Below are 19,165 nucleotides of genomic sequence, written 5' to 3' on the forward strand. Positions count from 1 at the left end.
ATGAGAGTTTTGTTGCAGTGGGGCCAGAGGAATGGTGATCCCATGGAATTTCCTTGAGGAAGTGGGGGCGAGGGAGGAGAAGAGAGTGGAAAGAATGTTTCAGCCACAGCTGCTTGCAAAAGAAGCACTAGGAAAACAGATTTGGTAAAAGTTACCACCATTGAAGATCTCTTATTGGAAAACAAAAAGCTGATTGGGTCGCGCAGGGCTGGGTATTTGTTGTACAGAGATGCAACCACAAAGCTGCAGGAAAGGAACGTCCAGCGGCAGCCTCTGGAATGCCTTTGATCAGGGCCCCAGTCCCGGCTCCCCAGTGCAGGGGACTGATGCAGATGGGAAGGGATAGCAGCAGTTGTTCATTGGAATAACCAGTGATTCAAGAACATCTTGAAGGGGACAGTTTAATTCCTGTAGACTACTAAAAATGTTAACAAGCACTAATCAGGCTTTTTAGTGGGTTCCATGATGCCAACAACTGCCCCTCCTGTCAGAGACCTCTTGGGCAGGCATCTCAGTCAGAAACCAGTCCAGAATTGGTTCAGCTTAGAGCCCAAGTTGTTTTTGGCTCTGTGTGCTTACATCAAGCTTGTCCTTTTTTTTCAGGAAACCATTCAGAAATCAGGATTAGTATTTGCAAACAGTTTCTTATATCCAGTGTTGAATATCTCATGTGGCTTCACATAACTTGTAGAAATCTTGTGAAGTCTTGACTTTGTTTGCTAAAGGTTCATTCTGCTTAGCTCTGATTTCTGTAATGCTAATCGCTTGAAATTAAAAAATGAGCCATCTGATGCTGACAAGTTATAAGGCAATTCATTTTTTTGATAACCTTTTAATGTTTTTTTTACCCACAATATTGCTGAGCTACATTTAGGGTTGGCAAACAACACCCATATAATAAATATTCATATTTAACCTGCAGAATGAAACCAGTAGCAATATAGGTAAACTAGTTTAATTTAATTAATTAATTAATTAGTTTTCAGATCCTGCTACCTCAAATGAAATGTGTAACTGAGGAAATAAAAAAACCAGTGTTTATCTTTTAAAAACCTCCACAGAATATTAAGCCTTGATCCTCAATTTTTTCCCCCACAACTCCTAAAATTTTGTTTTGACATTCAGAAAATGTCAGCTGCCTCAGCTCAGTTTGAGGAGTTGTCTTACTCAAGCCGCAGACCAACTCTGTAGAAGATTAAATCATTAAAGTTTACTGAGAGAAGAATTAGAATTTCGTAATTTAAATGTCTGATCTTTGTCGATGAATGTGCTATACTTGGGAAAAAAATCAAATTTTAATTTGAATGTTGATAATGTTATGATACATGAGCACAGAGCAAAAAAACACCAATGAAAACTCAAAAAGAGAAGACTTTGATTTGGGGTCTGTTTTGACACTGTTACTAGTACAAATATTCTACTTGAAATAACCTGTGTGTGTTGAGTTAATCATTTACAGACTCAGTTGCAGTGGAAGAAATATGTTCTGATTTGTACTCCTATCCTGCCCCTTACATTTCCATTTCTTCTCTTACTTATTATGCCAAACCAGGAAAATTATCCACCAAAATGCATGTAACTTCACTTTTGATTATAAATAATTACATTTAATTAACTGATCGGTTTGGCCATCTTAACTGAAATATGTTAGCCTAAAATGTGTGTTCTTTTTAAATGCTCGTTTTCCATATTCTGTGCACTTGTGTAGTTTTATATGTTATCTTTAGAAGACAGAGTCTGAATCAGTATTTTTTCCTAGGAGAACATTGTGGACTTAGGTCTTACACATTATTAATATTTCTAATCCTAGTGCTGCTTTTTGGCTTATTTGTAGTCACTAATAAGCTTTCACAAGTCTTCTCAAAGTATCAACAATTATTCTGTTGCATTAAGAAGGTCTTTAATGTCTGAGTGAATGCAATAGTGAAATAAGTGTTATGTTAATAAAAAGATCTAAAATTGTAAGAAAAGAGCTTCATACAGGGTAGTACAGATACATGAGAAACTTCCAAGCTTTTATTTGCAAACCTTTAATGTCAGAAATAAATAGAAAGACCTGAAAAAGAGCCAAACAACTTCTGGTTTCAAGGACTTTGTTGAAAGGGTAACTGAAGAGCTTTTGGAGCCCAGAGACAAGCAGAGTTTTATAGTTTGGTATATAATTTCATTTAGTGTGTGCATCAAAGCCCAAAGAGGCTGCTGTGCCCACAGACAGAAATGCTTCCCCATGCCCCAGAGACGATGGCAGGCCTGCCTGGAGCTGTCTGTGTGCAGTGCGCTCACAGGGGCCTGGTCCTGCAGAGCCCAGGGCAGCGCTGGGGTGAGAGCCCTCCGCAGTGTGCCCTGAGCTCTGATCTGCTGGGAGGGCCGAGCTTGCAGCTGCAGAGTGCCAGATGAACTCCACCGCGTCTGGTTCTTTTGGCGTTGTGGTTTCTTCTTTTCAACCCATAGCTTGCAGTACCCCAGGCAGAAATCTCCCCTGTGTTAAGCCTGAATGCCTTGGCTGAGTTCTGGAGGAGATGTTTGGCAGAGAGAAGAGAGAGTTTTTTCTTTCAGGACCTGAGGGTATCGGCATGGTGGGGTATCCAGCCGAGCCGATGTAGCAGTGTGCATTTCCTTTCTCTCATCACTGTTTGTTTGTGGTATTGTTGATCTGGAAAGGACTCTTAGTAAATCATTTGTCTTTCCTCCCCCTCCTCCCCAGAGATCCTGTGTTCAAACTCTTACATTTCCCATACTTGAAGCTACATGTTTTTTATCGTATGGCAGGCTTTGTCTTAGTTTTATTGCTAAGGCGTTTTATTTGTTGCCAAAAGTCTGTGTGCTACATTTTGAAGATCTCAAATAGTGAGAGGGAAAGTCTTGCTCTCTGTTCCTTTTTCTCTGTAACAGCTTACAGGGCTTCCACATTTCACAACAGAAGTACAGAACTAGCAGTGAAAGACTATTAAGCCAGGACTGCTGCTGAAAGTCCATCATCATACAAAGGCCTCAGCGCGAATGTACTTTAAATGTAAATTTGGATCAATTCTTTTTGAACATCTTCCAGATATTATGACATTTTAAAAATATACAAGAATCTGTCCCTGTCCTCCGTTCTTCCCAAGTGAATTGCATATTACTTTCTTCCACGGAAAATTTGAAGGTTTTTTTCCCACCCATTTTTTAAAATTAATTATATATTTTAAAATTTTCTTTGAAGTCTAGGACACTCACTCATGCAGTTTCACAAATGTCATTAAATGTTTGGAAAAGAGTGGCCCTCCCAGGAAGAGGGGACAGCTCTGACTGCCACTGCTCAACTGTTTCCCCTCTAACACTTGAGCTGAGGTCAGGTGATGATCTGAGGAGCACAGGCTCACTGGTCTGGATGTAGCTGACAGGTGAGCAGTAGCAAAGCTTGGCTTTTAAAGGTAACAGGTTACTGAACAAGCATCCTAGTGGTAGATACAGGTTTTGGGACCATTGTTAGTTTCTTTATCTTACAGGATTTTAAAAAATACCGTTTAATTAGAAACAGAGCAGAATACATCTAAACATAGCTGTAAAGCCAGATGCTCAATTCTTTAGAATGGTATAATAACATACTAATAGAAACTCTTCTGAAAAGGACATCCACTGCTATTTATATCACTACAACAAAATCAGTTATTTATTTGCCATGAAAAAAGGGAAATTAATTTCTATTTCTCTCTGTGAAGATTTTCAAGTTCTTGTGATAGAAGACATCTGAGTGCCTTTAGGGCATCTGAGATTTGCTCATCATTTTCTGGTACTTGCTGTGCCTTGTTTTGTCCTTTCCATAAGTGAGAGATGGGGAGGCAGCTTAAAGTGCAGAGGAAAGAGTAAATTTTCAGAATTTTGTATTGCAGTCAGGAGAGAGTGTTTCTGGCAGCTGTGTTTTCTTCTGCTCATTAGTGTCTTTTCCAAACTTTTGGGATTTTATGGGGGAGAGAATTTGCAAAAAAATTAATTTTTCCTCAAGATTTTTGCTGGATTTGTATTTGGATCTGGGTCACTGGTGTTCTGCCTTCTTCAGGATTCAATAGTTCTGTTCTTGCTTGTGCCAAAGATATTTGAAAACTCTTAGGTTCAACTTCTTCAGCGGTGGAAGAAATGGGAGGCTGTTTCTCTCAAGTTGCTTTCCCCTAGTGGTAGAGGTCAGCATTTGGCTATGACAGTTCTCCTTTATTTTTTTGGCTGGGAGTTCTCTGACATTCCTGTTGCTGAGATCATCCTTACTAGGCTTTCAGAAGAACATCTGACAGGGTTCAAATTCTTCGCCTTCTGCTGTTCTGACCATGTAGTATGTTATAGGAGAGGTTTCGGTCCTTGCCATTAATAATTCATTTCTTTCTAGATACCTTTTGTTAACACTAAGATCTGTTAATTTGTGGTTTCTTCCTTTCATTGTGATTTGGTTTCACGTCAAGGGTGTGGATTCTTTTAATCCCAAATATAATTTAAGGGAATAAAAGTATCATTAAGTTGCTGCAGTCTGAGTCATACTTGGTCGGTGAGTTTAGTTCCCTGGCCTTCCCACACAGCATTTCCGATATGCAGTGAGCTGAGGGTGTGCAGGAAAGACTTTAGAGTGACCTAGATACTATTTAACTCTTTACTAGGGCGTGGCTTTCTGACATTGGGTATTGCCTCTTTGCATTCTCAGTCCTTTCCTATGTGATAATTGTATCCATTACATTTCCTTGCCTCTGAGTGATTTTCATATAAAGTATTTTAAGGTTTCTATTTGAATTGTTTTAAGCATCTTGTTTAACTAAATTGATTGGAAAAAATTTAAAAGTAGTTTAAAACCTGAAGTGTGGGCATGGAGATTCATCCTCAGAAGTTACAGCTTCTTTCCTGTAGTACTTTATCACTTGTGAGAGAAAAGCTTGTTCTGCTGCCCTCTTGCAGGCAAAAAAATAGTCATCTCGGGCTCCCTGAAACAAAAAGGTCTGTAAAGCCCAGAAACACTGTGATCATGTCATACAAGCTTCCTTGCTGTCATATAATGTTGAATCTGTTCAAGAAAGGTGGTGATACAGGATGGATTTTACTGACTTTGGGCTTACCTGTCAGCTTTGCAGTCACGCAGTGTTTGATTGATTTTTTTTGACTCTGTATAAGAACATCTTTTTTGACTAATCCTTTCTGTGGCTGCTGATGTTCTGGGTTTGTGAAACTCCTACAGATGCTCCTTTTAAGAAACTTTGACTGTATGTCTTATTCTGCTTAATGTAGTTTCCATCCAGGTTGACACAGACAGCTGGAAGATCCTAATTTTCTCTGAGCCCAGCTGACTCCCCCCTTTGCACAAAAGCTTTTGGGTTGAGTTTTCCCTGCTAGGCCAGGATTAACCTCTGTCATCCGTGTACTTCACTGTGAAGCCCAGTGATCCAAGTGCTTCCTTGGGCACACTGCCAAAAGTGCAGCCTGGGACGCTGGACTTACCCTTCCATGATGGTATTTGACCCAGTCATTATGCAAAAGTCACTGGAGGTGAGGGTCTGGGATCACATGAGTTTCAGCCAGTCCATGTGTTCTGCAGGGCAGTGTGGTGGTGCCCAGGCTGTGTGACTGCAGCTCAGGCTCATAGGCTGAGGGTGCAGTGGTTCCACAGAAGGCTTCAGTTGTTGTTGATCAGAACAGATTAATGACTTCTTAAAGAAAAGGGTCTATTTAAGCTACCAAAAGCAGATTTTCATGTAAGTGTCTATTACATACTCTTTGCAAAACTGCAGAAATCAAGCTCTGCCTCCTGCTTGCTTCAGTCAGTGTTCAAAAAACCATCTAAGCAGTGTGAAACTGAGGAAGTGTCACTGAATATGACCATGACGCATCAGCCACAGAGGTTGTGCTTTAGATTTTGTGTTACAGCTTGTGATTGCTCATCTATCTAAAATTTGGCAACAGATGGATAGTATTTTTTAATGCATAACACTCCTCTATCCCTGTCTCAGCACTTAATACTATTGCAGGCAGCTTTTCAACAGAGCCGTGCAGTTACAATCAATAATATGTGAGCTGATGTTTCTGCTCAATAACATACAGCCACTTAAATGCCCTTCTGAAGTATATTGACCCCTGGAGAGAACTACTTTAGTACAACCATCTTCCCTATTGAAATGGAGATATTTGCTATTCAGCACAGCTGGGACTTGAGACTACAGAAGCAGATTCAAATGTAGATAAAGTCTACATGCTGTGCTATTAAGGGGACAAAGCATCGAGGAGGCTTAGCAGTGATTTTGAGTCATTTGTCCATTTAGCTCTGTTCTAATAAGATTGACATTGTTACCAGAAATTAAAGGAGTGCGTACTTTATTTATTGTAGTGTCTTCATTACAAGGTGTTAATTCCAGTATAGAATAGCTATTGAAAGCAGGATGTTGCTATGAGTATTTCTTAAAAGAACCACTGTAAAATGCAATTCAGAGAAACTGGAAGTCATTTGAACGTTTTGGGATTTTTCCTCTCCTGCCTTCCAGACAGAAGAGAGGCAGTCAACACTTTCTGAGAGGGGGTGTTAAATTAGTGCAAGATAGAGGTAAGGACAAACAGTTATCTTTATGTATAGTGTACTTTAACCCAGCAGGCAAGTCTTGGAAATCCTGTTGGCTTTTGAGTTGTCTTAATGTTACAAAACCAGAAAGAAAACATACAAAATCTGTTGGTGTATTTTGGAAAAGTTACCCATGCTAGGCATTATACCAACAACAAAACATCTTCATTGCAAGAAAAAGCATTATGTATGCATGTGCATGTAGAGGTATGTATTTTTTATATGTAATTTTCACAATATGTGAAACAGTTTTTTGTAGTTCAGAGTTGGCAGATGGGTCAGGGCTTGGGAAGTGGGATGTGGTTGAAAGGGCCCTTTTATGGCAGTCTTCAGTCTCATGGTTTTCTAGATTGGTGGCTTCCTTGAGAGACTTCATCTGTTTAAACCGAGTGTGTAAGACTTGGTTAGGAACCTTCACCAGAAGTGAAATGGATATGCAAGAATAAATTAAAGAGTAATCTTCTGCAAGTACGTAGGCTTGTGGTATTAATAGGTGTCTGCCTATCTATCCAGAAACAAGGTAATCTCATGCTAGCTAAGCCTGTAGCCAGATGATAAAATAATTTTGATTTATACTGTTCTGACTAAAGAAGAGAAAAAGTATTGGGAAGCGTAGATAAATGATTTTATTTTCCCTGTGCCTTTTCCTTAGTTCCCTCCCACAAGAAAAAGAAATATGCTTAGGAATAGCCAAAGTAATGGATAATGCATCATATGCTGACAGTGACTGAATTTGTCTTCCTTGGATGGAGGAGGAGGAATTGCAAAATAAAAGGTCTGCAGGTAGAGAGACTCATTTATGCTCCGAAGCTGATCTCTATTTTTTAACAGAGGGAAGAGGAAAGAGTTATGAATAACAAGAACTGCTCTGTAATGTCTTCATAGTTTTATTCTTTCAAGCTGTTAGTATAGGCTCTGCAAAATCAGTGAGGCTGAAATTTGCTAAGATTTGTGGTTGAGTGTGGAAATGCTGCCATACTTTCAGATTAAAACAGTGAGCAGTGGTAAATCAATATGTGCATGTCTGCAGACCTGCCATGAGCTCGGCTTATAAATACATACTAGCATTCATCTAGATTCATTTCTCATCCTCCCAGGTCATTGTCCTGAGTAGTGATCATTTCTCAGTATAAAGAACATTATAAAAGAAATCACTAGACTATAGAAACAACATTTCAGGTTTGTAATTTCAACCTTTTTGGTACTTTCTTGTTATCCTTGCAAACGAATTATTATTATTAAAAAAAAAAGCTGTATCTTGTGGCTATGTGAAACCGTATGCTCTCCTATCTTTTATATTCTTTCTGGGAGCCACAGAAACTGTGATAATTTATTTGCAAATTATATTGTTTCAAGCTTTCAGTTGTCTGTAAAATGCAGATTTTTTTTTCAATACTTATTTTGTGTCCATTCTGTAGAACTAGGGTAAGAAAACATCAGGGTAAGACCACTTGCTTTCTTGAAATAACATGGCTTTGTTCTTCCATCTTGAAACAACAGGGAACTGTAACCTCTTGCCATATACTTGGATAGGCTTGTCAGTAATTGTACATGCAAACTGCTGCAGAAAACATAGATTATCCTGTATTTTCTTAAATAAGAGTGATGGTAGTACTAAAAAGTGAGTTAGCCAAGAATTCCAAATATCTTAATTGAATTATTTTTTTAAAAAAAAATTTCCCTTGGTGTTTTTTGTGGTGTTTTTTTTTTGTTTGTTTGTTTGTTTGTTTTTGTTTTTGGGGTTTTTTTTACTTATTGTAAGGTCAGGGTTCTCCAAAACTGCTGAACTACATGCTGGACAGTAGAGATTAGGAAGTGCAGCCTGCTTTGTAAGGCAGATACTGAGAGGCAGAGTCTTTGATTTTTCTGATGTTGTAGCATTTACTGGCAGCTTCTTGTTTGGATCATCTTAATGCATGTTAGTTGATTTATGATAATTTATGATCATTCCGAGATTTATTGTTTGTGACTATCTGAATAACTGCAAACTATTTTCATGCAAAGGATCCTCAGTTCCCTGTCTTATGGTAAAACTCTGTAATGCTTTCAGTGGAAGAGTACTTCACATAAATTACAATATTCTATATTAGAAGCAGAATAGTAACAAATCAGTTTCTAAAGCATTCTATCTAATTTGCACACATCACTTCATATTTAAATATTTTTCTCAAAAGAACAATGCCACATAATTTATAAGGAAAACCAGAGTGGTCTTTTACTCTCATTGGTTAACAAACTCAATAGATCTTTGGCAGGAAACAGCACTTTTAATGTCAAGCAGCAATTGTGTTCCTGCAAACAGATGTTTGAAAACCATAACTCTGCATAGTTTACACATTTAAAAATACTTTATGTATGTGTTTTTAAATGGGTAAAGAGAAAAATCTCCTAAAAGTGTAGGCAAAAATTAGTTAGGAAAAATCACTTGAGTTTTGCTGTTCTATTCATTTCATAAACTGTAAAGATTATGATAAACAATTTCCTTTTCCAAAAGAACAGACATTTGTTTTAATGCATTACTTTGATTATTATTTTCTTTTTCTTCCATTTAGGAGTAAGCAAGCTATGATTACTTAGACAATACTTGCACTTCAAAGTGTGTCAGAGGCAAATCTGGTTGTGATTCTGATAGGTTATTTATCCTGCTTAACCTATAAACTGTAAAGTAACAAGGCTACTGAACTGACAGATAGCCTAGCAGATGGTTCAGAGATTATGCAAAATCACCTCAGCTTGTCAGAAGTCAGGTTGGGTTACTGCAGGGGCAGAGACTGCAAGAAGCAAAGAACAGGATCATTTTTCACAATTTGTTGCTTGAAATTCCATTTTTCTTCACAGCATGAGACATCTTGTGTCTACAGCTAAAACAGCTATGCTGTCAGCAAATTCAGGACCAGCATGTTCGTATTCTGGCTTTCATAAGAGTCATTAGGTTGATGAGAATCTTTAGGTGTCTCTAAAATATGAAAGCTGATCTCCAGTGCAGAGCAAGAGGTCAACTCTGCCACTTTAGCTGCTATTGCCCTCTCCTTTTTCAGTGTCTGGAGCTGTTGTCTGTCCCTACCACAACGTGGAGCAGCATTCTCTTTTCAGCCTATGGAAGATTAAATGGAAATTAGGTGCCATATGTTTAGTAGTAAAATTCATGTTGCAGCTGAGCAAGGATAGGCCAAGATTGAGGGCTTTGACAAAAATCTCTCCCTGAAGAGAGGGTGATTATTAATCATAGCTCTGCCAAGTATCTGAATTCACATCCTCGGTGGAGCGGCTGAGACTGCAGATACTGATAAACTTGGCAGAGCCTAGAATAGAAGTTACAGGTTCATCCTTCAGAATTTGCCTTTTTCTTTCTTTTAAATTAAGAAAAAAAGCCCCCAAAACCCTAATCTAAAGATTTTTATATTATATTTTTAAATCTCTTTTTAAATTGATTCTACAGCTGTTGTGTTTTTTCTCAAAGCAGCATCAGCAGAATTCTTCTTGGTGCCTGACAGGGCATAACACGAGAGCCTTCCCCTCCAACTCCAAAAGCTTTTTGCTGGAAGTGGGTGGGGGTGTGTGTGTGTGTGTGTGTGCATACTTAACAGATTATTTTTAATTTTTTCCCCCACCATAACTGTCTCTTCATAGTACTGAAGAATAGCTGCTTTTTCACATATTGCAACATTCTTAACCTTATAAAGTAAAACTAAATAAACATGCCCTTACATTTTTATTGATTTGAGATTGACAGAGAAAACACCTCTGCAGGCAGCTGTTGAAAGTGTGTTCATTAAGACACTAGAAAGCCACATTGGGAAAGCTGCTTTAGTGTTAATATTACTGAAATGTTTAAAATGTCCAGAGACATCAAAACCCCAAGTCTACCTCAGTTTTGCTAAATAAAAGTACGTTGTGCAGTGAGTCTTCCTTTTAAAATAATCAATTAGTTGTGCAACAAGTATCATATTAATTGAAAAACCTTTGGAAAATGTAATAAAGATGCGATGTAGGATGCTGATGGGGCTCTTCCCCCTTGAATTTCAGTCAGCTTCTAAGGAGTGGATAGAGGTTATTCACAACTCTACAAGGCAAGACCAGAAGGAAGCAAGCATTTCCTGATTCTAAAAACATATCTTCCCTGTCCCCACAGCTTATCTTTGTCTGAACTAGGAAATAACTACTCCTGGGAAAAACAAATTGGGTAGCTGAAAAATAATCATGTCCAAAGTAATTTTTTGTGTGATGTTCCATTGTCCATTAGTATTTTGAATTCCTGATTATTTTTAATTCTAAGGAGCATTTACATTTGTGAACAGCTTGTACACTACAAACCAAATACCTATTCATAAAATATTGCTTTTATCTATTGAAATTAATATTTTCCAAGAAACTTAGAAGGTATTTGTTGACACTTTACTGAATTGTGTATGTCCATTGTGCAAAGCATCTGCTCTCCTGTGAGGGCAGACAGCTGTAAGAGATGAGAGAATATCTGGGCTTGCATCTGGTTTTGCTGGTTTTGATTACTTCTCAGGGAGATCTGGAATTGTAACCTACTGAGACTGAAGAAAAAATTATTTGTACCAAAATAATAGTAGTTTGCTCTGTGGAGATGTTAGTAATTGCATTGGTAATGGTGATGACATGGACTGATTCTTATTTACACAGAAATCAAATTTAAAAGAAGATTTAAACATAGACATCTTGTGAAGAAAGCTTTGTTAATCTTAATGAAGAGTTTACAGTAGTATATAAGAATATTGATTTGTCAGTAAAGGCAAGGTTCCTAGGAACCTAGAGTTTTTTGTCTTTTTTAGTTGGGGGATCTTTTTTCCCCTTATTTTTTAGTACACAGACCTCAAAAGTAGTCTTTATGTTAGTAGATAAAATGTAATTTTTGTAATTTTGTAAAGACAAAACAGTAGTTGGCTTTTATAATAATAAATTCTGATTTATTTGGAGGTATTATTTATCTCCCAAATAAAATAATAATAAATGAGAATGAGAACTTCTTGGATATTTGGATATTTTGAAAATACTGTCTTTCTTTTGAAGTACCAGAGAGTCCAAGGGACAATCAGTAAGAAAGCAATGAACTAGCTTTATGTCAAAACCACATTACCATTTAACACCATGTCATGAAAAGAACACTTTAATTTAGGTACTCAAGTAAGTTCTGTTTTGCAGATAGTGAAAAATATGGTCTAATGCCTGAAACAGGGCACATCTGGTGGCCTTGGTTAACCCAGTGCTTGAATATCTGAAGCTAGGAAAGGAGATTTTACTAAACCAAATAAATTAGCCAAATCTGTAACAATTTCAGAACAGACCTCATACTAAGCTAGAATATCCATACCCATTAACTTGGAAAATAAAAATATAAAATTATAGCTGCAACTTCTTATGTAATGTTTAATTATGCACTTAAAATGATTGGTCCAGCTTTTGGTGGTAGATACTTATTTTGTTCTGGTAGAAAACCTTTAGGTGCATGATGGCCTTGAGCAAATGAGTATTCTGAAGAGTTTCTCAGAGAACAGTGTGTCTTCCAACAACAGAAAACAAAATGTTCTCAGCAATGTTTCCTTCTGTACGAGGGCATAGATGTGGTGAAGAAGAATTTAAAAATGGAAACCATATGGTTTGATTCTGTTCTCTAAACTCAGTATTCTGCTGGATTGAATAAATTTCTTTATCAAGTTTTTGTAAGAAACATTTACCCATAATAAAGAGTGGGATCAGAGTAGTCTATCACAAGGACTAGTTGTGTTGTATTGACAATTATTTTCCAAAATCCCCCTTACTGGAAAATTGAAAATTTGATACATTGAGAAACAAAAGCTCCCTGTGTTTGTCTAAGCTTAGAAGGAACCAAGAGCTTGAGGTTCAGTACACCATTTTCTCAAAATGCAGCAGAGGCGCGGAGGTATGGGAGCCAGATAAAACTTTTTGTGCTTGGGTTTTGGATCCAGGAGAAAAGATTGATGGGGCTGATCATGTTCCCTTGGCTGTGCTGTTGGCTTAGAAATGCCCTGAACACAGGAGAATTGGTGAGGAAAAGGAGTGAGCTGGACCAAGTCAGCTCTTGCTGACAACTCCCTCTTTTTCTCAGACCCAGGGAATTTTCATTGTTCCTTCTGCACCCGGTGTTACAGAGGAACTGTGAACTCCAGCTGAGATCAGCCTTTCTCATGGGCTTTAGGGTTTTTCCTTATCAGTTCTCAACTGAGATGAGTGGAGTGGCTTCCATCCACTCCACAAGCAGGATAGATGGTGGTACAGGTCTGGCTGGTAAGACCATCAGTTGCATATAAATGTTTTGAGTCATAGTGTTCAAAACAGAATACTCTGTTTTTTGGAAGGTGAGGATCTTAAAATCTGCACATCACTGATTTGCAGAAGTCCCTGTTTGTTGTGTGCGTTGATTCGAGATTATACTGAAAGACAACGTGATTTCAAGCAAGAATTTACTGCATTTAGAGTACATGCAAGGTACCCACTGACCATGCTGTGTGGTGAACAAGGCCATCTTTAATAAGAAATGTTTTTTCAGTTTTTGTTGTTGTCTCTTTTATTTTTAAAGCTGATTTGGAGCAGGCCTACCTGCTTTTTCTTTTTAGTGTTGCCATGAATATATAGGAATTGCTTTGGAAGTATTTGTTTTATGCATTTTCATCTAGTTACTTACCCTAGTCAAAATTACAATTTATTTTGATGTGGATCTATTCAGCAGCTGCATTATATTTTAGGATTAAGAGATCTGCTCTCCTATGTGACATTCCTTGCCAGATCTGCCTGTTTGTTCTGCTCTCCAGTCTTTGAGTCATCTGGTGAGAATATTGGCACCCTATCAGAATATTTTGTCTTCAGCCAGGTTCTCTTTCCTTTCACAATTCCACCTTAAAGTGAATTCATGTACTTGGAGCCACTTACAAGTTATGAAATCCATGTCTGGTTTTACCGCATGATTCTGGATCTTAAAAATAAGAGCATTCCATGAAGGGCAGTGATAAGATGCTAAGATGTAAAAATTTATCTAGAACAAACACGGAAGATATGCAACATTGTTTCTGTATATCAGAGGAGTTTTGACTGCACTACAGCAATGCAAACTGTAACAGCAGGATCTCTAGGAATGTTCTTTTTACAGCTGGACTGGACTTAGGCAAAGGGACATCACTGTTCATCTTCAACACAAAGTTTTGGACAGTTTGGGATGGAGGACTGTAGTAGTTTCACATTCACCAATTTTAACTATTTCCATTTTAACTAAAAACCAAACTGTGTCAGCCTATATAACATGGACCTAGGCAGCATTTAAAGGCAACAACTTTCCATGGTAGCAGAGATCCTTCTGGCATATTTTTGTCCAGGTCAACATCTTGTGGTAGAGAAATCTTTCAGAGCAAAAGCTGGAAGACAGGTTGAAAGTACTGCAAAGGGGAGCACTGTAAGCTTGGTGGTATGAGGTATATCACATTATGTTGTGGACAAAGATTTGAACAATTCATTCCAGACAAACCTTATCAAGCCTTTCGCTGCCTGTTCTTACTGTACCTCCCCTAATGCACACACAGATAAGTTCTTTCAGCACTCGAAACAACACATGGGGCAGAGACTTCAAGCTACTTCATTCCCCATTCTTTGTCATGCTCATGATGGTGTGTTTTCACCCTCACATTTCCACATATGTTCATTACACTGCCAGATGTACGAAGGCAGAAAAATAAATAGTGGTTCAGTTTGATTCTTGTACTTGGTTTTCTAAGGATCCTTTTCTTTCAGTGTTGTAGAGGTTGCCAAAATTAGGCTTCGGAGATGTTTTAAATGTCAAATGTATTGCTAGCTGTTTGCAGTGAATCTGTCAGGGTGATTGCTTGCACTGGTTTTGACCATGTTGCTGAACAATACAATTTAAAAAAAAAATTATATGGTGGTGCTTCACTTCAAGTCTTCCACTTCAAAAGCATCTAAGACAAAGGTAGAGTGCAGTGTTTAATGTTCTTATCACCTGGCAGTAGATTTTGGGGCAGCATGAGCAGGTGAGGGTTATTTTTTCATTTCTGCCCTATGAATATGTAATGAGCAGTAGTAAATTTATCCTGTTAGCAGCTGTACTGCATTTCTTCCTAGTTTGGCTTTGAACACGTTTCTTCTTTATCTTCTCTCCAGACAGACATTTGTGTTGGTGTTCTGTGCCACAGCTGTATCTTGTACACTGGGTCCAGGCAGTCACTGAGTGCACCCCTGTAGATCCCATACCCAGTGCACCCTGGCAATTATTCACCTGCCTCTTAACCCAAGCCCTCTCTTTCTCAGTGTGTGAGTTGATATTGGTACAAGTGCTGTATAGAAAAGAGAAGCAAAGCTGAAAACATCTTTCCATCTCCAAACATAACTCAGACTGAAAAATATGTTAATAGCACTCCAAAGAAAATAAAAAGAACTCTCTATTACTGCTGAACATGAGTTTGATGCTATATTGGGGAGAAAAATAATCTCATTTAATAAGAAATACCTAGTTGCTTGTCACCAGGCAGATTAGCAGTTATTTCTTAAGGCTAGTACTTAATTTAAAAGAAAACATGTTTTAAAGAACTGTTTCAGCTGAGAGGGAATGAGCAATCGCCAGTCGCTGTAGAAGTGATTCTGCCAGCCATGAGAACAGTGACCTGCTGGAGGTACAGAATCTCACCAAGCATGCAGTAAGGCTGTGGAGCAGGAGAGAACCCTCAGCAAGTGCCTTGGACAGCTAAATGTGTGTAGGCTTTGCGAGTTAGGATCTTCAGGCAAGACCTAACATCACAGACATCTTTAGAATACAAATTTTCTGTTGCCATAATCCTTTTGTAAGCAGGCAATACACACCAGTTTGCATCATGACTGCTGTGTTTTATAGCTCATTGATTTCTGCAGGGTCTTGACTGCAGTTGCACCCAACAAATAAGCAGTTAAAGACAAGAGTTTGTGTTAAAAGCAGACTGTAGGATTCAAGGGAAAGAAAAGTTTTCACAATGGTCATAATTTGAAGGAAGCACTTGGGAGAAACTGCAAGGAGTAATTCCTTGGTATCAGACCACATGCAAGGAGGGGGTGCATCCTGCTGGCCAGGCCCAGGGCTGGTAAATGGCTTTTCTGTGCCTCAGGGCATGAGTGGAGAGCAACTCACACACGGGAGGGAAAATCGTAGGAGAAATCCTGGCGATAGCTGCTATTGTTATACTGGTTCCCAGTTTGCTCCTAGACTCACACTGCTGAAATTTCTTGGCAGCCTTCCATGGTGGCTGGTTCTTTGCAGGAGCCGTGCTATCTAGGGCAGTGCAATAAATCACTGAGCCATCTTTGCACAGTGGAAGGTGATCCACGAAGTTTCTGTACAGAGCAGATGTGCAGAGACCATTCCTGGGCTGGTGAGCATCAGCACGGCGGGCAGGAGCAGGTTCACAGCAACACCCAGAGCTGTGGGTCTGCACCACCCCTTGCTGTGCTTTCAGGAGCTGACACAGTAGCAGAGACAAGATCATCCTGCAGGGATTTTTTTTTCCCACAAAAGGCTGTGTAACTCTTCACTTTAAGAAGCTTTAGGGAGGCTGATAGGATATGGAGAATGCTGGCTGTCAAATGTTGTGCTGGGTGCAAGCAGCCTGAGCAGTTTGCCTCTCTCATTTATGGAATGTGCATTTATTGTGCACTCAGAAAAATTCTAGAGAAAATGTGAGAAGTTTTGACTTAGGGACTATACAGCTTTCTGAATGGAGTGAAATATTTGAAAAATAAGTGATACAAATAAGGAAGTACCTGCTCCGACTATTATGCAAGTATCTATTGCTTTATTACAGCTTCTAAAATGGTAAATTTTGGTATGCACTGATTTTCATTGGTGCTTTTATGGTTTTAGGCTATAGATGGATAGTTCTATTTTATATCAATGTAGATGCTCACAATTTCAGATAGAAGAAGGAAACCACCACCTCGTGGCTTGTGTCTGGGTTTACTCCCTTGCAATTATTTGAAACTATCCAATAACTATTGCATAAACAGCAGGGTCTTGAAAGTGGTCACAAAAGTGATAACTATACTGAAAGATGTATTTAAATGCTCTTCGTGGGGAAAGTACTTTGTGAATAGGTTTTGCCTTTGAATAACTATCACTTTGCAAGTGAACAGTTAATTGAATACTCTTAACAAACTAAGCCTAATTTATTAGGCTTCTTATATATTTTGAAGAATTTTTAAGGCTAATGCAGCTACTGCAGAAATGGAATTAGTTGTCTTTTGACATAATATTTTTTGAAGTCACTCTGTTGAAGTTCTATTTAGCAGGTAACATGGTGAAAATTCATTTTTCCCCAAATTCCCCTTTTATCTACTGGTAACATTTCTCATAATTCTCCATTCATTTTGGGTTCTTGTACAGTGATAAAGAGCCTCTTAGCACACAGTGCATAGATACACCTGTTAGTGTAATAAGTTGCATTACGTTCTCAAGTGAAACCAAACTCCTTTTGCATGATTTTTTTCTTCTGTGCTCGGGACACCCTAATAAGTGCAGTTGAGAAGCAAACAGAGGAGGATGTTGGAAGGAGCTTGGGAAACCTGTGCCCGTTTCCAGTCCCACTGTTGAGGCAGGCCAAGAGAATTGCTGTTTTTAAATTGCAAGTGAGATTTTTATTCCAAGCAGGAACAAATTCTACTCTAAAAATCATCAAAATACCTAATTCTGATAAACTTTGCAGAGTGCTTCAGAAACAGCCATTGTTCTCATAGCTGGGGTCGCTGTCCACCTTTTTCCCCAGCTTAGTTGCTGAGGTCTCTGTGTGCTCACCTTTGGGCTGCAGAGCAGACTGGGCTTACCAGGTACTGAGAAGCTGAGAAACTGACAATTAAAACTTTCCTAAGGGATGCTTTTGTTTTAGGTGAAATTGCTTATATTTACAGAAATGTACAGAAATTTTTTGCCAACATTGTTGTTCAGCTTTTGTAAGTCTTGCACTTGTCATAGTCCAGAACAGAATAATATTAAATCAGATGTAATATTTTTGTGTTTGTCAGTTGGGGTTTTGCTGGGTTTTTATCTTTCTTTATTTTTTTTCTCTTTGCATACTGTGCTGGCCAGCCAGCCTAGCACTGACAAGGCAACTGGTCTGCTTTAACTGGTCTATATACTGAGAGAGTCCCAGCTTATATCTATAACATGGTGTCCTATGCATACCAGGATTTTAACTGCATGGAATTCTTTTCTATAAAGCCCTGGTTTCTGGCTTGTTCTGTGATTCTGTGGTGCCACTGAGAATATAGGGCAAGTAGAACAAGATTGTGCTTGACATTGTTGATATTTTTTGTCAATTCCATCTATGTATGTGTTTGCATTCCATAATTATATAGTCTATATATTGTTTCATTTTGCATAGAGTAAAGGGTACTAGGATATGAAATAAAGTGATTTGCGTGTCTATTATAATAGGATGTTCTTTTCTCATTTTCCTCACACATGTATAATACATTTTAGGTATGGGAAAATTGTATCCACAAAGGCTATTTTGGACAAGACTACAAACAAATGCAAAGGTATGTATATTTTCCTTTATAGTGCATTCCCCTGAAAGTTGTAACAGATTCTGTAAAATACATTAATGTTGTATTTTAAGTGCTTTTAACCTTTGTTGTTTGGTTTGGGTTTTTTCTTCCCATTCCTGTTCCTGAACGAGTTTCATTCTGGCTGGGTGTTGTACTCGGTGCCCCAGTGGAGCTGGCAGCCAGCCGCTGTCGGTGGCACAGCCGAGGCGCAGTGAACTGACGCACACTGCTGGCTGGCAGCACGCCTCTGTTTTAAAAACAAAAAGGGAGCTAAAAGCAGCTTTTCCCCTTTCGCCTGGAGAAACCAGGGACGCTTGCAGATGACCATTCAACTCTGCTAAGCATCTTAAAAAATTATACATTGTGGAAATAAGCTCCATTGATTAGTGTAGCTTGAAGCAGCACTTAATTACATGTTCCAGTACTCTAATTGTGTTTTGTTATGTTCTATTGAATGTATTGGAAGCAAAGAGAGGGTTCATTTTCAATGAAGTAATTGCAGCTGGGAAAAAAAAATTAGAATGCCTCTAGATAAGCTGGATACATCAGTTCACAGATTTTCATCACTCACTGCAATTGCTGCGATCCCAGTATGCTTGTGGGAGAAGGTGTGGTAGCAGAATCTGAAATACCAGATTTCAGACTTCAATTTTTTACAATTCAGAGGATAATTTCTAAGCAAAGTGAAATATTAAGTCAGCTGATTGAGCAGTGTTAATAAGCATATAATGCCCATGAATGAGCAGAAAGCTGATAGGCAGAGGTAGAAGAGTTCATCATTAATTAACACAAAGCTTTTTTGCAGAACTTGGAAGCAGTGCAGGGACATAGCTTCTCAACTCCCCATCTTAAGCAAATTAAAGAGGCACTGACAGTTCAGAAATCAAAATTTCTAGAATTTTTTTTCCTAGCTTGTATGCAGATGTCATTGTGACTAGGAAAGTGGAGATGCCCTTTTCAATTATTTTAATTAGTTAATGCCTGCAATTGCACTTAGCTGATTTAGTCTGTCCATTCTGTCAGTTCCTGAAGTGTTCAGTA

At 38.4% G+C, this 19,165-nt stretch overlaps 1 protein-coding gene across 4 annotated transcripts in view; it reads left to right on the forward strand.

The window, feature by feature from the left end:
* The window catches only part of RBMS1 (RNA binding motif single stranded interacting protein 1), a 142,680-nt gene that overhangs the window by 84,421 nt on the left and 39,094 nt on the right, over window positions 1-19,165 (forward strand). For all 4 annotated transcript variants that reach the window (XM_063400662.1, XM_063400661.1, XM_063400663.1 and 1 more), the window contains exon 3: window positions 18,057-18,115. In XM_063400662.1, the coding sequence (XP_063256732.1) occupies window positions 18,057-18,115 (59 nt within the window). The remainder of the gene's footprint in view (window positions 1-18,056; window positions 18,116-19,165) is intronic.

This window comes from Prinia subflava, chromosome 6 (assembly GCF_021018805.1).
Source record: "Prinia subflava isolate CZ2003 ecotype Zambia chromosome 6, Cam_Psub_1.2, whole genome shotgun sequence".
Lineage (NCBI taxonomy): Eukaryota > Metazoa > Chordata > Aves > Passeriformes > Cisticolidae > Prinia > Prinia subflava.